Source organism: Panulirus ornatus, chromosome 65, assembly GCF_036320965.1.
Source record: "Panulirus ornatus isolate Po-2019 chromosome 65, ASM3632096v1, whole genome shotgun sequence".
Taxonomy (NCBI): Eukaryota; Metazoa; Arthropoda; class Malacostraca; order Decapoda; family Palinuridae; genus Panulirus; species Panulirus ornatus.
Genome location: NC_092288.1, coordinates 11310374 through 11334208, shown reverse-complemented (window position 1 = coordinate 11334208; position 23835 = coordinate 11310374). Strand labels below are relative to the sequence as shown.

General features: G+C 35.9%; 1 protein-coding gene across 2 annotated transcripts; it reads right to left on the bottom strand.

The window, feature by feature from the left end:
• Positions 1–492: 492 nt before the first annotated feature.
• Positions 493–23229, bottom strand: LOC139746553 (STAM-binding protein-like). 2 transcript variants are annotated; one of them, XM_071657907.1, is made up of 11 exons: positions 23117–23229; positions 17892–17996; positions 17462–17560; positions 17215–17299; positions 14914–14997; positions 10537–10727; positions 9371–9559; positions 9005–9185; positions 6943–7080; positions 4969–5184; positions 493–4201 (listed from the first exon to the last, which is right to left on the bottom strand). In XM_071657907.1, exons 2-11 carry the CDS (start codon positions 17993–17995, stop codon positions 4133–4135), a joined length of 1356 nt encoding a protein of 451 aa, XP_071514008.1. In that variant the 5' UTR covers position 17996; positions 23117–23229; the 3' UTR covers positions 493–4132. The 2 variants fall into 2 exon arrangements, with proteins under 2 accessions (XP_071514008.1, XP_071514009.1); XM_071657908.1 differs by lacking the exon at positions 17892–17996 and having other exon boundaries at positions 3024–4201; positions 23117–23173.
• Positions 23230–23835: the final 606 nt, after the last annotated feature.

Sequence of the window (23835 nt, the reverse complement as noted above, 5' to 3'; positions counted from 1 at the left end):
AGGTACAACATGTACTTGTTAATTATATTAAATTGATAACCTAAGGAAAAGCATGCGGTGAATGTTAACATCAGTTAAGATAACAGTACTGCACAATGTTATGAAAATATGATAATTTACAACAGACAATTAAGCAATAATGTTTGTAGGGCATTGTGGGTATAATGAATAAAGTGTCAGTGTTTATTAGAGTAATCCCAACCGTTTTTTACCTATTTCTGTAACGATAGAAACAAAAGTAGTAGGTAGGAACTTTAGGTGGGTGTATTATGTAGTAGGTAGGAACTTTAGGTGGGTGTATTATGTAGAAGTAGTAGGTGGACCATTAGGGAGATACAGTCGGTAGGAACATTAGGTACGAGTCTCTGAAAACGCTGCACTATAGTTGCCCTGTCAGTGGTCCCTTTAAGTTATGGAGATACTTTTTGCTGTGGCCAGCACCTAGAGGTAGTTTCATAAGAATGGGCATCAGTGATATAGATAGATAGATAATTAGAATATTTTATCGCATTTATTACTGAGAAAAGTTACTGTACATCAAATCCAAATGCATGGATAGTCGACTGTGAAACATTTATACTATATACTTTAAGAAGCTGAATATTTTATGGACTGTTTGGAATAGAAAGTAACTGTTCATTAATCTCTGAAATTTTTTTCAGGGAAAGTGTGTAGTGAATGTGAATATTAATTAAGATACAGTACTGCATGATGTTATGAAAATATGATAATTTACAACAAAAAAATCTAACAACAATGTTCATAAGGCACTGTGGGTATAATGGAGTAAAATAGTGTCTGTGTTTTTTAACATAATCCAACAGTTCTTACGTTATTTTTTGTGACAAAATATTTTTAAAGCATTATTAGGGAGAGAAATGAGTAGGAGAATAGTAAAGAAGTATCCAAGTTAATATTGTTCTAAACATAAAGAATTTCTTCCTGCTGGGGTCTCCCTAAACACATCTGCAGAAGCAGGAGAGGCATATGGAACAAGATTGTTTTTATTAAGGCCTTCTTAGGAAGTGGGGGAGGGGGTGTTTGCCAATATAAAAGAATTAGCACCAACAAGCAAGACTTGTCAACATCAGATGTTGTAGTACTAACTGCTATTGTAATAATATGATGCCATTGGAAGTTTACCTTTCCTTGGGTAAGCTGTGGACTAAATTACTTGTTTCTAATTTGTTTTATTTTTCTTAAATGATGTTTTTTCATTCCATAAGAAAATGTTTTTCACTTGAGAAAAACCCTTTATCCAGAGATCAGAAAGTATGCCGTTGGTGCTGCATCATTTGTTTGGAAGTTGCAATACAAATAAAAAAAAATACATGCAGGAAAGCAATTAATTATTGATATGAATTTTAATTGATGACTGGGGTTTCAATAGTATTATAGGTGTATTTCACCAGCTTTACTGCAATCCTCTTGAACTTTGGAATTATAAGGTGTTATTTAGAATGTAGGGGATACAAGCAATTTTCCGAACCTTAAACAATTCTCCATACTAAGCTTTTCTTCCCCAAAATTAAAAGTGTTTCCAAACCATAGAACACCAGATTGAAGACATTTTACCTTATAACAAATAATGCATTTTTATAATTTTGTTATTACGAGGGACTGTTGTACAGCAACAGCTGAGAGGGCGACATTTTGCCATAGCATCATTTTTCTAAATCAGCATAGCTTTCCCCACAATCAGTTAGGTAAGGTTTACAGAGATTCTGTTGATTTTTATAATTGTTTCTATTACTTTTATGGTACCTACATATTCCCAGATCAGCAGAGCCCCTGCCACTCTGTTAGGAAGGGCTTCCATAAGGGGGCAAATTTTGGATCTGAAATGTAAATACCCTTATAACACGATTTCATCGACTTATATAATGACATTCCACAACAACAAAACATCTTCAGGAATGTAATTCTAACGTTATATGAGAAACCCTGGTATACAAAGAAAGGGGTAGCAATCACTCAAATCTAATTCAGTTTTACTTGTTATACTATATAATTTCTTTTCATATCAGGTGAAACATATTTGATTTTATTCATTATATAGCAAACGATGAAAATAACACTCCAAAATATTAAAGCATTTCTTTGAATAGGGCAGAATATTTTTTCATGCTTGATTAAATTTGTTATATTAACTGTTTCCTCAGTCAGGACTATGTTAATATGAAGGAAATATGTTTTGAGCTCAGGTGTTTGATTCTCTTGTTGTAGGCCTTAAGGTTTAAAGCAGAAATTATGCAAAATTCAAATGATGTCAGTAGAAAAATAAGGAGGCTTGATTTGAATGTGTTGACAAAGAAAACTAAGGGTATTGAAGAGAAAAGGGGTTTCAAGGGAGGAGATAAATAAGGTGACCTGAGATACCTCTCCAGGACCTTGGTCATGTACCAGGTGAGGGCACAGTGCTCCATCTATCCTGGTGCTTGCTGGATATAACTGAAATACATCTTGTTTTCTTGAGTCAAAAAATAAAATTTGCAGAAGTGAAACAAGACATCTTGGGACCATGCACAGGGGGGGGAAAGATGAATATAATGCATTACTCCTAAGGTAATGAACAAGGGCTGTGCAAATACACTGTATTCTTTGTAGATATGAAAATTATGTTTTGATGAAATGAGAAATAAGACAGCATATTTTCTCTATCACTTAAAACTTATGGTAACATTTTTTTTCTTTTACTCTGAGAATATACACAGCTTACACTAAGCAGTGGTATTAAATAATTATCAAAAGCTGTTAGAATAATGTGACAAAATGTGAGAACACATGCAGGTTATCAATACCTGTGGTGATGCATTGCAAATGATACTAAATATTGATGAATTTAGTGCTGATATAAGATCAGTATGCAGGAACACAAGAATCTTTCTTAACTTATATATTACATTAACTTAAATTTATGAAATCCTGTAACCATCTGCCCGTCAAAAAAATCATTCAACAATTTGAACTCCATCTGTCGTATTTTCTGTCTTATGCATAACAAAGGGTAAGGAGAGAAGTGATCAGAAATCTAATAATTTACATTAGTAATTGACATAATGCTGGGTATCACATCCTTACTGCAAAACTTTTTGTCCTGTTTGTGATTATCAAATAGCATCACTTCATACTAGGAACATAGGACCAATTAATTGTATCATTGTTTAACAGCAAACATAACATTTAACCAATTTACTAACAAGGTATCTTCAAAGTACAATACTCATTCTATCAATGTTTACAAAACACTGAAGTGGGATTGAATGTGATATCATGGACCAACACTTATAACCACTTTCTAAGATTTTAAAAACATCTCATTTGAGAAAGAAGCTTAAAGAATATGGTGCTTAATCTCTCAGTTATCTAAATGTGAATAACAAAAAGAATTAATAACAGGAAAGACTTACCCATGTAATTGATCAGATTTGTATCAGAGCATTATTTGAAATTCAGAACTTGTCATTGTAAGTTACCAACATCAGTGGGTTTGGATGACTAAGATAAGGTGATGATCTGCACAAAACACTGTATTTTTCAATATCACCTAATAAAGACGAGATAAATTCTGAGCTTGAATGAAAGTCAGAGCTGAAAATCTTTTCATAAGTACTGAACCAGTAGTGCCATCATACTGTGATGCATCTTTATAAATTAAATCATATCACTCCCTACACAATATATCATCTTCAAATATATTATCCGTTGTTCAAAATGGTATAGCAAAATTTGCTGCTATGTAGCTCACAGACCCACTGGAATTTGAAAACAACCTCACATCACAATATCCTGCATTACTCTAATGCACTTTTGATGAACAGGTGTGAAAGCACCATTTAATGAATTTCTAATAAAACACAGATACATAAAGAGATTTCACTTTACCAACCACCTGGTATATTTTTCTAAGAAAGAAATGACTAAAGTTTCCTATCACTTTATACCACTATAAATTATAAACTGACAAATTTCTAACTGATGTAATTTCATGACAATTTCCTATTTGAAATGAGTAAAATCAAGATTTACTGTTTTAGAGAGCTAATTTTCTTGATTCAAAAAATAGTTAATACATGCTAATACAAACACATTCTGGGAACAAAGTCTGATATAATCTCAATTTTACTTTAATTCACTTGAAGTCTCGAAGATCTATGACTTTAATGGCCATACTGTTCTCCAGTGTCACATGATCAGCATTCTGGAATGGAAAATAAACAATGCTGGAGATTATTCAAAGATAAGGAAACTGATAAAGTTTAATGAAAGAGTACAAAGATTTATACAGTACTGTTCAGTTTATTGTAAAACTTTTCCAAATGATTTATATCATTCATTAGGAAAATGACAATGTGAGGATCCCCAAAGTTTAACTAATCTAATCTGTGGAAATGGGGCTGAAGTTAATACTTCCAATAGCATCTGTGTGGAGCTAACCACTCAAGAACCAATTGCTAAGATGCCTCTTCTTTAGATAGTAGCTTACATTGAAGCTATGGAATTCTTTTCCTTCAGTGTCTTTCCCCTTTCTAACCTCTTCATCTTTTAGAATCAGGTCTACAAACCTGAGGAGCTCAAATTAATCCTTGCTGTTTGCTTCTTTAACTCCCATTATCTAATTTTCATCCAAGATGCTACTTGGGCATGCTATTGCTTGTGCTATGTCAGCTACTACAGAAACTAGAACAAAGTCCTTGCCAACACATTTTCATTATAGACAGTGTAAATAATAATGCAGAATATTTTCATTACAAAAGTTCCAACATTACGGTTGGTACTCTTACCTAAAATATGAACAAAAATATTGGTGATAAAAAGGAGAGGGGTGTGGGAAGGGAAGAATATGAAAACATACACACTTAGCGGTGTAAGGAGGACACAGCGTTGATCTATCCTGTTCTGATTGTGGGAAATTCATTATCACATATGAAAGATAGCTGAATTAAATAGAATATCCATATTGCTTACCTGGAACAATGGAGGCTCTTTGGGATGTGGATGAAAACCACTCTGGTGACAGTTTGCAATATAAGATAACCCATGATTAGGGCTAAGTGTGAAGAAGCCTGTCTCATCGTACTTTGGGGCACAAACTATAGCTACAGCCTCAGGCATCATCAGCTGGTAAGAACAGTGTGTATGAAGGTCAACGCTAGACAGAAAAGCTGTCTGTGTTGGGTGGGTCTGCAATAAAGTAAAACTTTGTTATAGCAGAACAAGAATAAAATAAATTTCCATAAATCAGGATATTATTATCATATAGCCCTAGGATTCCCTCTCCATGGGTTCCTGTAGCTTCAAGGCTGCACTGGAACCAGTATCAGGGAAAGGATGGACTCCTTTGAAGTTAGAAGTTTTTTGATGAGACTGTACTCCAGTACTTAAACCTCACTGAAGGTGGTTTTTCACTTGCAAGATGACCACTAGTGGAGATAGTCTGGTAAAACTAACCATGGCATTACATTAAAAGTTCTTATCAATAGATATTACTAGTATACCTATAAAGAAATTAAACAATACAAATTTTCAACATGAATAAAAAATTTCATGGAAAATGCCTGCACTCCATAGCAATATATGAATTTCATTTGGCAGGAAAGACTGCATGAAGATGCACCTATAAGCTGTCTAGCAGACAGAACAAATTCACATCCATCAAAATGTGAGCTAAATAGCCTAACATTCATTACTTCCTTCAAAAGGCTAACTATTAGATACTTATTAGTGCATATGGCCAAGTCAGGCTTGAACTCGCCACTTTAGTAAAAATAGATAGCATCCCCCATTCCTCATATTAACTTGTCTTGGTCTGTATATTAAACCAGTTAGCTCATAAGACCTATTTATCTCTGGAGTTCATATATCGGCTGAGGATGTGCATGTAGTTACTGATATTACACATGGTAAAAGAAAGGAGAGTCATACACTCAATTCATAAATGAATCATATAATTTTTTTGTGCCCTTGGTATTAAGTCTATAAATGCAAATAAAGCATATGGAAATAAAAAAGCTACCACACTGCTTTATATCTTTGAACCAAAAGCTTCATGAGACTCATGATCATCACAATTTCCACAATAAATACTTCAAGAATAACAAATTTCTCAAACTTTAGCTGAATCTTTACATCCAGTTGTTACCCTTTCCCTCTAGATATAATTCTAATGAAGCTAAGATCATAGAATATAATTATGGATTTAAAAAATTTCCTATTCACAAGAAACTTGGTTATTTTCAAGACACATGAATCTCCTGAAGTTATGAGCATTTTTTATGATCCAAATGTGAATAAGCAATTATCCTCAGGTATATGCCTTCCTAGCATTCAACAACTGTAGACATTTCCTGATAAGCATGGGCTAGTTCCTCCTCAAAACTAGTCTCTTCAGGTAATGAATATGTTATCTTCAGATAAAATATACAAAGTCTGGGTACTGGGTTGGAATGTAGGGTTGTCTAATATTAATATGGTAGTAAGCATACACTGTTGCCAGCTTTGGCTTTAATATCAAAATGGTGAATGGAATGAACATTTTTCTATATCTAGATGATACAGAGAAGCAGTTATCACACCACCCATCCCTTCTGTTAGTTCTTTATATCCTGGAATTAGCATTTCTGAAAATTTAGCCAAATGATTTGTCACTTGCAGTAATGCAAATTTTTTAGAGAGGGAATGGGGATTAGCCAACAAGGCTTAGGAATGGTAAGCATGCTTTAATTAAGTTAAGATGTAATCACTCAGTTAATTACTATCACTTCCTATAGCATGGTGTGTATGCTGCATTTCACTTAGACAGGTCACTGACATTTGTCTTTGCACTTTTATAATTCATTAAGTCTGTCATACTCAAAACCTGTTTTTTCCATGTTATTATAGCTGTCTCACACACCTTATTCTTGGAACAAAATCTTCTTTTATCATCTACAAAGAACTTACATGTATCCAGCCAATAGTAACAAGATCTAGTTTATCCTGGTAGTCGAAAAGCTCCTCTTCTTGTTGTGTGGTGCAGGAGTCTGAGGTGCCACACTGCTTTGGTACAAGGAGGTGAGTGACCAACAATTTGTGCTGGGACTGAAATATTCCAAAAATGGGTTAAAATTATACCATTCAGAGCAAGCCATTATTCAAACCTGAAAATGAATATAAGTTTTAAGTAGAAAAATAACTTTTCTACTCTCAACACTCTTATCTCTGTCCTACTGATCTCTTCCAGCATCACAAACAGCCTTGAAAGAACCAAACAATCTCATGCTATTTGCTTTCCTTTTTATGTAAACAACTTCATACAGTAAAATTCTCAAGCATTTCATTCCAACAAATCTGATGTACCATTCCAGTTCTTCTGAGAACTAAGTCATTATGGACAGTTTCCTTAGGTCAAGATTGTATGAGTTATCAGAAGCACTGAATTTTCATGAAGAGATCAAGGCATGTGTGTGAATAGGAAGAGAGGAGAGCGAGAGGTTCCAGGTGAAAGTGGGTCTGCGGCAGGGGTGTGTGATGTCACAATGGCTGTTTAATCTGTTTATGGATGGGGTGGTAAGGGAGGTGAATGCAAGGATTCTGGACAGAAAAGGTTTACAATCTGTCAGGGGTGTGGGGACCCAGTATGTGAATCATTTACTGTTTGCTGATGACATGATGCTGGTGGCAGATACAGGTGAGATACTGATGCTGGTGACAGATACAGGTGAGACACTGAAGCTGGTTTCTGAGTGCCTGAAAGGAAACTGTTGAGAGAATGTGAATAAGATCAAAGTTATTAGGTTTAGCAGTAAGAGAGACAGGTAAGTTGAGGTGTTACTTTTAAACAAGAAAATGTGCAGCAAGTGTTTTTGATACCTGGGAGTGGACTTAGCAACAAATGGAAAGAGAGGTCTGGAAGGACAAAAAGAGGCATGTGTGAAGATGAAGTAGTCCTAATGATGTTGTACTGATGTAAGATATGGATTCTAAAATGAAAAATGTACAGAAGAGGGTGAATGTGTTGGAAATGAAATGCTTGAGAAATTGTCAATATGTGGCATGAGGAAGGCTGAGCAAGTAAGAAATGATAAGAGTGAGTGAGTGAGAGAGTTAAAGGGTTTGCAAGAATGGATTAGTCATATAGAGAGAATGAGTTAGAAGGTATACTTGTCAGAAGTGGAAGGTACAAGGAGAAAGGGGAGACTGAACTGGATAAGTAAGGACAGAGTGGAAAAGGTTTTGAGTTCTCAGGGCTTGAACATGCTGGAGTGTGTAAGGCATTGCCTGAATAGATTGTTTGGAGTTATGTACACATGGGACAATGTGCTGTCAGGTGACTGAAGCAAGGGATATGAAGCATTCAAAGGAAACCATGGAAAGGCATTTTGGGCCTGTTGGTGGATAGAGGGATGTGGTTTCAGTGCATTACATGCAGCTAGAGCTAAGTGGATATGAGCAAATGAGGCCATTTCTTCATCTGTTCCTGGTGCTACCTCACTAATGCAAGAGAGGAGAATGAGTATGAAAAAATTATATCATTATTAATAATAATAATAATAATAATAATAATAATAATAATAATCCCTGGGGATTGAGGAGAAAGAAGACTGCGCACATATTCCCTGTGTGTTGCAGAATGCGACCAAATGGGGTGGAAGCAGGGAGCTGGAAATCCTTCCCTCCTGTTTTACTTTTCCAAAAGATGGAACAGAGAAGGGGGCCAAATGAAGACAAAGCCCAGTCATCTGTTCTTGATGCTACCTCACTAATGCGGGAAATAGCAAATATGTATGAAAAAATTATACAAACAATGTCTGAATAAAGATTTAAGTTACCATGCAGCAATGAGCCAAAAACATACATAAGGTTACAAAATAAAACATCTATTTTTAAGGCTAAGATGAGGATAACGACATAAATACAACTGGTGCAAATAATGTCCGAACAGCCCTATTTTTCAACAACCCCAGCTATATATATACTTTACAATCAGTTAATATATATGTATATACAGACAATACCAGCTTACCAGTTTGCCAGCAAGGACCCCACATGTCTCAACATTACGCAGTGTATTAGCCTCAGCCAAAGACAGAAAGTTGGACATTAGTTCCACTGGTACTTTTACTTCTCGCAGTCCACCACTCTTTGTTCCTATATTAGCACTGAGTAGGGACACTGGTTTACTGCTCCGGTCCACAGCTGGGGTACTAAAATAACAAAATATAAAACAGTCATATTAGTAATCTTTAGGATGGTGTACTAAAATAACAAAATACAAAACAGTCATAATAGTAATCTTTATGATATTTTAATACTATCACCATCAAGCATGGAGGTATAACTCTTCAAGGATTACACTATTTGCAGTTCATATAATTCTTTACATATGTACCTATGAAGTGCTGGTTTAAGTTCTCTTGATGGAATGTTGGGTAAGGAATGCTGAGTGCTGGGTTGGGAACCTGGTGAAATGGAAGATGGGCTGATGTCTTCATGTGGGGCACTCGGTCTCACATCGTTCCCTAAATCATTCAGAGTCAGAGCAGATGTTGGGTAAATTAAGCTACCCAAAGAATCATACCTGTTGGAAAAATACTTCTTACTTTCATAAATCTGAAGACAAGGATAACGGATCCTTAAGGCCATATTCCATCCTACCTTTATTTAAGGTTTCTGATAAGGGTACAGGAACAACTCTCTGCATGTAGTGTGGATCACATCCACTTATCCTGCCTAGCCACAAGGATGAATGCATCACTTGTTCTGAATGTGAGGAGTACTTTCATTCCATAATGATTTCCCCAACAATTAAAACAATGTAATAACTTTATCTAAATGTAGAAATCCTTCCTGAAATAGTTCTCCATCCAACAATATTCACACAACATGAGTTGAAAATCCAACAGCAACACTTCAAACATATCCTGAATTTTGCACATTTGGTTATCATAGATAGCATTACTGCTATTTATTTTTACAAAATCATTAGAATGTGTGATATGTGAAAAAAAAGACTGGTACATGAAAACTGCAACCTTTGAAGGATGGTCTGGGTGTTCAGAATATGGGCAGCAGAAAACTTTTTTTTTTATACATAAATCTTTTCCTGCCTTACAGAGGTAGTGTTAGGGCCAAACAGACTTTGGCCTCAATTACACCTACACTGTCTAGCTATCATCAAAATCATAGCTTTCCATCCACAGCCAAGCCCCACAAACAATGTTACTTTACCCTGACCACTTCATGTGCCCTGGTTTAGACCACTGACTGCATCACTCCCTCTAACCACCCTTCAAGAAAATACACTTCTGGCTTACTGAAGTGATGTCACTACCACTCCCAAAACCCAGGTGTCAGAACCTACTTTATCAGCACTGCCTACCACCTATTACCTGTACAAAAAATAATAAGGAAATAAGAAGGATGTCCTTTACTTCTCCCATAAAGTAATGATGCTTCCATGGAAAACTAAGGCTAGTCAGTCAATTTTCACAGTAGGAAGCATGACCAGATATATAAACATACAAATATCCTCTCCATCTTTTCCCCACAACTTACTCTGGGGGAGCATCATTCCAGGCTACTTTAGGGTGACTGTGATGGACGGACTGTAGGTCTCGTGTTCTCTTTTCTTCATCTTGTATGTCTCTCTGCCTCTTGTAATCCTCTTCATACTGTAGTCTCTTCCTTTCTTCTTCAAGATGCTGAGCCTCCTCCTGCTTGCGTTTCAACTGTTCTTCCATGTGTTTCTGTAAAGTTTACTGCCATCACACAATTTCCAAATATATAAATGTATATAAAACACAACATGCAGGCAATGCATGCATGCATGCTTGTCATGTATGGTTTCCACACCTAAAGAAGCACAAAGAGCTAGTAAAGAAGGCCCAGAGGAGGGGAAAAAGATGATGCTAGAATTTAGTGTTGAATAATAGGAAAAGGCTAGAGAAATGAGGGGTAACCTAATCACAACCTTTAAGTTTTCAAAACAGGTTGATGATGTCTTTTTTTCTTTCTTTTTTTTTTTTTTTTTTTTTTTTTTTTTTTGCCGCTGTCTCCCACGTTTGCGAGGTAGCGCAAGGAAACAGACGAAAGAAATGGCCCAACCCACCCCCATGCACATGTATATACATACGTCCACACACGCAAATATACATACCTACACAGCTTTCCATGGTTTACCCCAGATGCTTCACATGCCCTGATTCAATCCACTGACAGCACGTCAACCCCGGTATACCACATCGATCCAATTCACTCTATTCCTTGCCCTCCTTTCACCCTCCTGCATGTTCAGGCCCCGATCACACAAAATCTTTTTCACTCCATCTTTCCACCTCCAATTTGGTCTCCCACTTCTCCTCGTTCCCTCCACCTCCGACACATATATCCTCTTGGTCAATCTTTCCTCACTCATTCTCTCCATGTGCCCAAACCATTTTAAAACACCCTCTTCTGCTCTCTCAACCACGCTCTTTTTATTTCCACACATCTCTCTTACCCTTACGTTATTTACTCGATCAAACCACCTCACACCACACATTGTCCTCAAACATCTCATTTCCAGCACATTCATCCTCCTGTGCACAACTCTATCCATAGCCCACGCCTCACAACCATACAACATTGTTGGAACCACTATTCCTTCAAACATACCCATTTTTGCTTTCCGAGATAATGTTCTCGACTTCCACACATTCTTCAAGGCTCCCAGGATTTTTGCCCCCTCCCCCACCCTATGATCCACTTCCGCTTCCATGGTTCCATCCGCTGCCAGATCCACTCCCAGATATCTAAAACACTTTACTTCCTCCAGTTTTGCCCCATTCAAACTTACCTCCCAATTGACTTGACCCTCACCCCTACTGTACCTAATAACCTTGCTCTTATTCACATTTACTCTTAACTTTCTTCTTTCACACACTTTACCAAACTCAGTCACCAGCTTCTGCAGTTTCTCACATGAATCAGCCACCAGTGCTGTATCATCAGCGAACAACAACTGACTCACTTCCCAAGCCCTCTCATCCCCAACAGACTTCATACTTGCCCCTCTTTCCAAAACTCTTGCATTTTCCTCCCTAACAACCCCATCCATAAACAAATTAAACAACCATGGAGACATCACACACCCCTGCCGCAAACCTACATTCACTGAGAACCAATCACTTTCCTCTCTTCCTACACGTACACATGCCTTACATCCTCGATAAAAACTTTTCACTGCTTCTAACAACTTGCCTCCCACACCATATATTCTTAATACCTTCCACAGAGCATCTCTATCAACTCTATCTATGGGCATATATTGTGGCACCTCCCACTTTAAATTTGATTTTATCTGTTCTTGGCTGTTTCAAACTGTTCCAAGTTTGCTTCATCTTTCACTTTTCATTAATCCATATTTCCAACACATTACTTAGAATTGGGTTATTATCCTTTGTGCTCTCATTGATATAACCCACTTTGATTCTCCTTTTAGTCGCCTTCTACAACACACAGGGAATACGTGGGAAGTATTCTTTCTCCCCTATCCCCAGGGATATATACATATATATATAATCTAGAGATTCTGTTTCTTAATTTGTCTTTGGCTGATTTTTGGTTATTGTGTCTTCCCTTATACTGTTTGACTTCCCACATATAGTTAGTTCAATTTTGTTTTTAAAGATAATGCATTCTTTGCCCCAGTTATTTTGTGCATGTTCACCACAGTTCTATTCTAATTTCAAATAGGAATTCGTCTATTTTTTCAAATAAATGTAAGTTCATCCAGTGTTGTCTTCAGCCAAGAGTCTAATTTTCTTTTATATGTTTTTGTAGTCAGTCCACGTAATTTTTTACGATCACCAAGTATAATGTTAAATAATCACTCTAGGTGTCTTGTAGGCAGCTGTTTATTTTTCAAGGAATTACTCATGACTTAATGATTCTGCATCTTCCTTGCCTGGTTGCTTTCAGGTTTAAAACATTGTTCTTTAATACTTTTATTTGTTGCCAGGCATATATTATCATTATCTCCCCCCTTTGATGTTTAAAACTGTAAAGTCCTTCCTCATTTAATCTTTCACTGGAGATTTTAGGCTCATCCCATTATTTTAATTGTGAAATGATTCTGGATTCTCCCTACCTTGTTTAATTGAATCTGTTTGACTGGTGACCATAAAACACAGCAATAATTGTGTTTACTTCTTCTATAAATGTTAAACATATTAATCATTAATTGTCTGTCTTATGTTGCAAATGTTTTCAACATCATTCCATTCATTATTTGGCTTGAAAGCACTATAATTTCAATATGTTCCTTGAATTCATGTTTGCCATTTATGATGAGTGGTAAATCCTTGATGTTTTTATTTACTTCACTCTCTACTTCTTTTCTTGTAGGGCATATGTATTTAGGACCTGGAATAGTATCAATTGCCCCATGACTTATTTATTCAAATTTCTCTTCATTAAATTCCTTTAAGTTTTCAGCTGCCCATGTATAGAAAGAAGGAGACAGGCAGACAGAGGCAGAAAGATAAAAGACAGACATAAAATGGATCAAGTGTAGCAGCAAGGAAGGTAGACCAGAGGAATTAAAAAATGCACTACAAAATAATCTAGGCTACGGCATGAATTTATAAGAAGCATTTGTTGTAAAACAGCAATTAGACTTAAGGACTAGGAGGGAGATTATCAAAACTGAAAAGGAGAGATGTGAAGAGTAGAATGCTAATTTTCATCGTGTACTCAAGGTCAAAAATACATTACCTCTGATACAACCAGGACAGGATAGAGGAGATATCGTGGAAAGCACTGAAATCACTGGATGAGATATAAAAAATGCTTAGGTATCTACAGAATATGCCTGTAAGCAGTAACACCACAAGTAAGAATGCATCTCCAATGAGGCTATAGCATTGTTTGCAACCAGAAAGGAGTATAGAATCATGATGCACCTTCCTGTCCCACAGGTGTGCAAGTTAATTCAACCTGCTCCATACAAAGCACTGCTTTGATTTTGCAGGATTCCCATAAAAGTGGTCTTCCTTGAGTTGAATAATTGAAGAGGCTCACATTTTAATTCTTACTTAAATTCACTAATGCTTCAATTTAAACCACACACAAGTTTCTTCTCATCAAATGATTATCGTGTTTCCCTCATTGGGCTTTGTTAGCTCGATTTCAGTTTTAAGCAATGTGTCAAACAAATTTTCTTGTGCATAAGGCATGGACACATCACTTCTGTTCAGAGATAAATTTTGGCTAGCCTTATCCTAGTACATCTGGCCTGTACTCCTAGTGGTCTTGCAAGGTCATTAGTGTCCTATGATAACAACCCCTTTGTACCAAATAAAAGCAGCCTGGTCTTTGATATTACACAAAATGTGTCCTCCTGTGAAAGATTTAGTGAGTTTCATAGAGAAATGAGCCAAGGCTCCTCGAGAAAGTGACCTGCACAAATTGATAAAACTTTTCTCATGGGTCAACAACTCTAAAAATAAGGTAAACACATTTATGATTTTAAATTATCAAAAAATTTCTGTTTCTGTATTAGACTGATCCACCCTCAAATTAATTATACATTGACAAAATTGAAGAGTCAAAGCTGTTAAACTGGTTTAATGTAATATGGCTCAGTCAACTAGAGTATGAACCATGCTGATGTGAAACTATGACTTTATCGTGAAATCAGATTATGCCTCAGGTGAGATATTATTGCCACCTATACAGTATTCATGTTGAAACCAACCAAGCAGCACAAACATCTGATATTCAGTAAAGAAAATGAGGAACAACTTGTCTTTATTAATGGAATACAGTATATGGTTTTTGCTAAATAGTGATAATTATATTCCTAACTTTGCAGCTGATGATATTTCAGTAAGATAAACTTATGGAACACATCAGTAATACATTTCACAAATTCACAAAAACTGCTTTACATACCTGCTCTTGAACCAAAACATTGTACTCGTGTTGATATTTTTCTCTGAGTTGACTTTTCAATTTCTCTGCCTTTGGAAGAATTTCCTGAAGTAAAAAACACATAAAATATAAAATAAATGCAGTAACAAATGAAATGTATAAAATGATGTGACGAACACAACAGAGGCTTTTTATATTCTAAAAGCTGGTCAGTTATGCATATATATATCTTCTCTTTCAGTCTGGTTTCCTCTCCATTCCCCATTTGTGTTGTCCTTCACTCCAAAGTCAAACCCAATCAGTAAATGATGTGGTATGTGGTATTTTACATATCCATGTTATTGTGTATGAAGACAAGGTCTAGCGATGGTTTTGTATCAATCCTACTGACTCTCACCTGCTCAGTTATGTGCTGATGAGGGAAATTTTTCCTGTATACATGTTAGGAACTTGTGTTTCCATGACACACTCTCTTTATTCATGCATGAATTCCAGTGTCTGCTTCTTGTTAAGTAAAATCCCACATTATCAGAACTTAACCATCTCTAAGAAGTCAGTGTCCTACTGCATCATATAACATCCTGATGGTCATTTCATTGCCTTTGTTGTATAATTCTTCTAGATCACTGCATTGCCTTGGAGGTTTAAAGATTATCAACACCATTATGCATGACTTTCTTTCAGTAATTCTTCCAAATACCTACTGAATGGGTTATCCATCACCATTTCATTAATTTTAAAATTAACCCTTGTTAAGACTGCCAATTTTCCTCGCTCTTTACCGTCCTTGCTACCATATATTTATCTCAACAGCTAATATTAGACTTTCTGTCTCAAGTGAGTTTGGTCCCCTTTACTCACACAATAACATTTCACATGATTGTGTGCAGTAAAAACAACATTCATTTGGTCTTATTGTACTGATGAAGTCAATACCACACACATTAATTGTGACAGTCCATTATATGACTTTATCCTTGTACACTTTGACAATAGAATTACTGTTCTTAGTAGTGCAAATATTTCCATTCGGCATAAAACTCTATGTCCACTCTCTCTCACCACTCTTTTAAACTCATATACTAATAACTCAAATGTATGTACTTAGTTTCTTCAAGGGATGATTTTGATCCTTGTCAACCTTCTACTCTACTCCTAGCTTTTTAACCCATTCATTGTAGGGACTTGTGACAGCAACACCTAAAATAACTTGACCTAACGGCAGGCTGCAACTATAGCAACATTGTCTAAAATATTGCACCTGGTGTACTGCCAAAAAGAAAATTGGTGACAGTATCATGAAATGGCAACATATGAAACTAATGCCAGACTTTGAGCAATTAATTTTTTCAGTATATTGGTAATGAACCATCAAAATGTTGGAGGACAGAGTATGATATCCACTCACTGCAGGCCCATCTTTGGCCCCTACCAGCCCATCTAAAGCCCAAGGGATAGTTATTGTTGGAATTGCTAATATCTTGGATCCAGTAGACTTTGATGAACTCAGAAAAATAAGAACAGAAAAAAGTGAAACAGAAGACAGTAACAGCTCCAAAATTAGCACACCCTATGCCATTCATAGACAAGGTAAATGGACACTGCCATTGGCTATCCATACAGTGCTGAAAAATGAAATATACATATACATAAGTATATAATGAAAAAATTTTGAACTCAGACTTGAGGGAAAGTAAATAAAACAGATGAATAGCTTATCATCGCAGGTCCTCTAAGGGTTGCCAGGAAATGGAAACTGAATGGTATTTATGAATAATTATAACTATTTCTTTTATTTTTCTGTCAAATATGCTTTTCTTCTCCTTAGTCACTCACTCTAATGTAATACATACATACTTATAAAAGTAAACTAAATTCACAAAAAAACAGATATTAAGACAGAGATTTGTACTCACACAAATACTAAAGAAGCCAAATGTATCAGTGAACTGAAAGTTTAAAAAAAGAAGTGGGGAGAGAAAAACTCAAAGTGCACTCATGCATCTGATGATACTTATGTAAGTTTCTTCTCATACACAAGCAAACTTTGACCCCTTCACAAGCAGGTCAGGGGAGCTACTGTAATGCCATATTTTTTTACTCAGAGATAAGTACTCTACCAATTTCCATATCAAAATATGAAATAACTGGCCCTGTGATTTATTGAAATCCCTCTGCACGTGGGAGTATCTTTATATCTACAGCAGGTTGCAATGAATGGGTTAAGTGCCTAATAATTATGAACAACTATCATGCCACATATCCTCACTTAAATCCCTTTATTATAGGCTTCTTGTCTGGTAATTCCTCTAAAATACTTACCTTAAGCTTTTTTGTATTATTAGTTTTGTCGATTGATGAGTGGGTAGCAAAGTCTGGATGGCTTCGTATTTTTTCTAGAAATAACCTGTAAATGAATATTGATTTAATCTATCATAACTGAAACCAAAATCTATGAAAATATGTAATTATTGACAGTATCACATTACTTTAGTAGAGGATATCACATCCTGTCAAATACCATACAGTAAGTGAAATTTCAGCAATAAACTTCTCATCTTATACTTACGTCATAAATTTCATGTACAAAATGAAGGCATTTTCAAGACTTCCTTCCTCAGCATAAACATTAGCCATTCGGACCATTTCTAAGCCTGACCTGAAGTATCTGAAATTTTATGACCAAATTAATTAGGAGAATATTGAGGGCTCAGATAATATTGAGCTTTACTAATCTCTCACTATGACCTTCCACAAGCTTTACAACTTTCCTTTATGACCTTTCAGAGTATAAGTTACACAGTTTAGTGGTAAATGATCCAAGAGGAGGCTATGCTGTCTTACACATTTTTTAATCAGAAAGGTAAATATACACTTATGTAATATATATTTCACTTCAAAATAAGAACTGGATATACAGTAACGAAACCTTACATTTCAGCGAGCAAATTTTTCTTAAGAATGATATACACAGATTTCTATGAAAAAAAATGACTAACCTGTGGAGAGGAATTTTACCATCAACTATGACTGTATTGCTCTGAGAGCAGAGTTGCTTGATGCGAACTGATGGCTCTAAATGAGACAAACCTGAGACAGACATTCTGCAAAATTAAATATACCTGATACACATTATAATGAGAAAGTCTTGTGTGTTAAATAAATTCTCAACTAATTACCAATAAAAGGAAAAAAAAAATCATGAAATGTGATGTTAAGCCATCCAACATTCTCTAATACAAAAAGAGCCTGGGTTGGTGGTTAGTTTTGGAGAGGTTTGGATGGGAAGGGTCTTATTTAATAAAAAGAATTGTGCCAATCTTTTTGTGGTAGGATTGCATCAGGAGGACCTTTGTTTCATTCTGTACACGTGAATGTTTGTGATATCTAAGCAAAAAGTGATTATTCTGAATGCTTTGTTTTGTATGGCTTACCACTTCATTATATTTGTTTCTGAGAGGGTGGGCAACGAGGGTGGGGAGGCATAGTTTAAGGTGGAGAAGAGGAACTGTTTGTACAGGATGTTAAGGGATTCTTTTTCTTGTCAAAATCTGGACTAGTTATTGTACTGAGGGTATTTAGTTTACATGTTGCTTCATGATGATGCTTTTTGTGTGGGGATTGAAAATCATATGTGTATCATATGTGATGCAATGAGTGCATTTAGTTTGCATTGGTTCTGTTTTGATGCTTTTAGTGCAGGGAGTGAAAATCATGTGTATGATATGTGATGCCAAGATCAGTGGGAGTCATTGTCCATGAAAGGTGACTGAAGGGTGTAGGTTGGATTTGTGTTGGTATATTTCTCTCACCACTTCAGGTAGTAGATGAGGTTAGGAGAGGTTTTAATATCTTCAGTTCATATTTTACACTGTTACATACTTTTACATTAACTCTAGATTTTTTCATGATATACTTAATCCTCATTACTGTCATGCCCACCAACTCTAAACACTATAGCATTGCACAACAAAATCATTAATTATTCAAAGCTAATCAGAACAGCCTGCTCCAGTATCACATTTCTCATACAATAAAACTTAGTGCTCCAAATTATGCTCTTCAGGTTTAAATCACTGTTGCTGAGTGATGATGTCTTGATCATCGATACCTTTTGTTATCCATACACATAATTTTGATTTTAATATTTCTCATCCGACATTTTACTCTTCACAGTTTTCCTGATGTGTCACTCTGGTAACAGAGTCAGTCTCTTACATCTCTCATACATTGTAGCTAGCTTCCAGCTAAGTGATATTCATCAGGGCCTTCTTTTGCTCAGTTACATCATTACTTTGCACTTGGTTTGAATCTCACCATCCATTTATCAGACCAACTCTAGATTTTGTCCTAGTATCTTTGTAAGCTGATACAGTCATTTCCATTCCTTAATTCTCTCATGTTGTTGGCATCATCGAAAAACATGTTTCAATATGAGTCTAGTTCTTCAAGCCCAAGGATGAGTCCTTTGGCATTCTACTTGAAACTACAGCCCATTTTTAAGTGCCTCCTTCCTTCATCCTTGTTCACTTCCACATAGGTATTCCTCGATCCGGTGAACGAGTTTGTCCCTCATTCCTGCCTGAAGCTTTAGTTTCTTAATCAGTCTCTAATGGGGTGTAGTGTCAAAGGCTTTCTGGCAGTCAAGGAACATTTAGTCTCCCATCTATCTTTGCTTTTACGTTAGGCTTTACTTTACTTAAAGTCTCACCCTGTTACTAGGCTCAACTTGTCATAAAGTCTCACCCTGTTACTAGACTCAACTTGTCATAAAGTCTCACCTTGTTGTAAAAGTCTAGACTCACTTTGTCATAAAGTCTCACCCTGTCATAGAAATCTAACAGATTCATGATGCATGATCTCTTTTCTCTGAAACCATGTTGTTTTCCGGTTAAGAAGTTTCTCCTTTGTAAGTAATCATTAATTTTTTCATAATCTTATCAGTGTTTTATAAACCATACATGTTAATGAAACAGACATGTAGTTTAGTGCAGTCTCCTTTCTTAAGGTTAGGCACATCTGCCCTCTTCCACATCTTTGGAACTACTCCATCCTTGATTGTCGTACTAACCAGTACTGGGAGAGGCCTAATCAGAGCCTTCGCATATTCCTTCAACACCTGTGGGGAGACTATCAGGTACAAAGTTTTTAAACAGGTCAATTTTTAATAGCATGATTATGTCATTTAAATTTTTACTTTCCAAGAGTTCTTCTCCCACCCACATTTCTAGTATTATTCTCTATTGTGAAAATACTTTTAAATTTATTCAACTCCTCACATATATCCATGTCTTCTTGAAAGGTAATTTTCTCTAAGCCCTTTAGCCTCATTAGTTGTTACTTAACTCATAGGCTGCTTGTAATGAATGTACAGAAAAGCTGGGTCTTCTTTTGCCCTGTCCACAGTGCTCTTTTGAAGATCTGTTTTCTCTTCCTTACATACCTTACAGTACTCATTTCTCATTCTCCTGTCTTTCCAATGGCATCCAACTACTAAGATGTTTGCATCTCTTCCAAAGAATTGTACATTCCTGAGCTTCAAACTTTTTTGTATTTTTGTTGAACCATGCCTCTTTCCACTTAATTTTTACTCCTCAGTTGTTCCATGTTACCTACATTCAGACCCCATCATACATCACTGAACCTTCTATAACACTGATCTATATTCTTGTGGTAGAACTATTGTTATCCCTCTGCACTCTCAAAGAACTGGATCAGCAGTATATAGTTACTACAGCTGTATTTCCAATTAAGGTTTTGTGCTTCCCTTTGAGTCCATAAGCCTGATTAATTGTTCTTTAAGCAATAATGCTGTATGCTATAGTGCCATTTATACCTCTTCCAAACTATATTGTAGAACTCTTTCACTTTTTGGCATTTCAAGTTGAACCATGCTTCTTTCCACTTCATTTCCCCCCTCTTTTAATGTTCCTTTTACCCATGTTCTGACTTTTTCTTTGGAGACTTCATAAAACCTTCATTAGCACTGGTCTACTTTTGATGTAGAATACTTAAAGAAGTTGATTAGCTATATGTTTACCTCACTGAAGAGTGTTGCCATGGCCACTCCTTTGAGGGAGTTCCAATTGAAGAAGGCATCAAAGATATAGATGGATAGACAGATATATAGATAGAACTGTATGTCCTATTATGGTCCTGTGCTTCCTTTGATCCCCCCTGTTGTTTTCTCCTTCACCAAATACCATATTTTGTAGCATATAAGATGCTTATTCTATCAAAATACTGTGTGTCAGAAGTCACCTTTAATCTAGTACACTGAAAATCAGATCTAGAATGACTATACCAGTGTTACTGGCCTGGATTTCAAGTCCTATCACTTGATATATGGCATCTCACAACCTCTGTATTTAGTAAAGCAGTAACTTTGTTTATGATCTTAAATAATTCATTCAATGCAATTTTGTTATCACTTATCTGGTATATAGGGAAAGTGATAATTCATCAGTTCATAGCAGTCATTATAAGCATGAGTGATGAATTTCCTGGATTTGGAGAGAATAAAAGTCAATGGAATTTCCTTTTCATTATTATTTAACATCTGATATACAAGACACTGAATATTCATTGGTAAAAAGATCATGATCAGAATACATTTCATATAGGGTAATGCTAACAGTTTCTTTTTGTTTTTCTTTAAGAATGAAGGGATGCTTTGGTTCATGTTTTATCAGCTGTTTTATGAATAACAGTACAGTATCTATTTTACCTGAAATGTATTCCACTTATACAGAATTAGTGCTTCATCTTTCATGCATATCTATTAAAGAAACATTAAACCCTTATATACAGTCAATTATTTTTTCCAAAATATTCCCATCTCATTCAGGGGTGCTCCTCATACATCAGACCATCTAATATACTGTAAAATATGGTAGTTAACATCAAGTACTACAAGATCACTTTTTCCTGAAGATGCTTCATATTTGATGTGTTCTGTTTCCATGCTAGTTTGTGTAAAGACAAGGTTAAGCAGTGATAGTATCATCCCTGCTAGATCTCATGATGAGCTGATACAGAAGTTCTGTACAGATTTGAGGAACTTGCATCTCCATCTTTCCATTTCCATGAGCACCTAAGTTCTCCCAGTCTAAATTGCTGTTACTTAAATCTCCCATTAACAATAATTTACCAACTTCATAAAGGGAGTGTCTCTGCCTCCCTGACCATCATAATGGTTCCTTCATTGTTATCAATGTAAGTTCCTTCATTGTTATCAATGTAAATCTGCTCTGGGTCGCTATCGTTCATTGAAGGGTTGTAGACTTACTGCACAACTGTAATACACACACTTAAGTTGAATATATATTCAAACATATCATTCACTGTCACATCATCACTCATGTATAATTATAAGCATGAATGGGGATCAGTAATGATAATGAATTAGTAAATACGTATAATACCATTACAAAAGTCATAATGAAACTACATAAGCATCTTCAGAAGTAATGGGGATGTGAAACGAGGTGGAATTTGTACTATTATGAAAAGAAGCAAGTTCATAAAACATTATATAAACAAGGAGGTGACAACACCACCTGGGGAAACGTCAACATCAGGCTGTGTACTGCTTACAACTTAATTAACAATATGTTTCCTCCACAAGTTTGTTATTTCTCTCTCTGTAAGCTGAGGCCTGTTTCACTTATTTCTTGGTTGTTTTATTGTTTTTATCTGATGTCTATTATTTCCTGCGGGAAATAGCTTTTTCATTTTGGCTAAGATTCTCTTCTGTTTTATCAAAATTTGTTTTTACTAGCTCTTCTGAACACAACTCGGATTACACTGTGTTATTCAGGTATGTTTCAGAAATATTTCTGTGTATTTCGGAGATCTGTCATAACCCTTTTCTTCCATTTCCATAATACATTTGTGGTGCCCCTAAACAGTTAACCCGCCACTGAGTGATGTTATACATCATCTGTCAGTCAAGTTTAATCCTAAACACTGTAAGAATTTCATTCATGTGACTTCTTTCACGTACTTAACATTACTATAGTGTCGGCTACCATAAATGTCACCACACCTAACATACTATGACTTTGATTTACATGAATTGCCTGCCATTCTGTAAATGAAAGAGTCCAGATGATCTGGATTGTCTGACGAACACTTCCCGTTACTACTCATCAATCTCCTGTGTAACTGGACATCTACTTTAACAGTATTTATGAGATTACTTTTTACTAAACATTCTCCTTACCTGTCAGGCAACAATTTCAGCAGAGACAACCTCTACCAAGAGTGAAAGGTCCGTTGCCTCAGGTGGGATTTCATTTGTTGACAAAATATCATCTGACTGTGACACACACAAACCATAGAAAACGAATCGCTGTGGCAGGGACTAAAGTATTTCTGTAGAAGTGAATTAAAATGCACATCTAAATACCTACTGTATACATACCAGGGAAAAAGAAAAAGGAAGAGATAAGAGAAATGGGTAATGAAGAGCAAGTTTCTATTTCAGACCAGTGCACTACGCGGAACGGAATGGTAGATAAGCTAATACACAGGGAGTGACCGATGAAAAGGCGAGGTTTCCTGCCCTACCCTGAACATTATTTTTTTTTTGTTGCATATTTTCCGGAAGGAAGTTGGTTTTAAGAGGGATAGACAGAACAAATGAAAAAACTGAGGGTCGGGGATATGAAGAAAGTTTCAAAAAAAGGTGCATGGAAGAAAATTTTCATACAATGGTCATAGTTATTTTGGACAGGTAGATTATAGACTAGTGCAGCGGAAGATACGAGGAGGAGAGGTAGACTGCAGAAGAGGTGGATACATATACTGAGCAATAGCCTAGCAATTAACAAGTGATTATATAAATTCTTAGCTGAAACATGTACAGTATGGATATCGGTGATTCTCGACAAATTGCATTTATCAGAAGTCATTTGCTGGCATTCTTTCTTGACTGGAAAC

Bases quoted from the DNA above. Each gene is read 5' to 3' on its own strand.
- LOC139746553 (XM_071657907.1), bottom strand. From the start codon at position 17,995: ATGTCTGTCTCAGGTTTGTCTCATTTAGAGCCATCAGTTCGCATCAAG. The intron at 9,186-9,370 runs GTACATATGTAA...TTGTTATTTTAG, and splicing joins CTTAAACCAGCACTTCATAG to TACCCCAGCTGTGGACCGGA. The intron at 4,202-4,968 runs GTAAGCAATATG...TTTCCATTCCAG, and splicing joins AAGAGCCTCCATTGTTCCAG to AATGCTGATCATGTGACACT.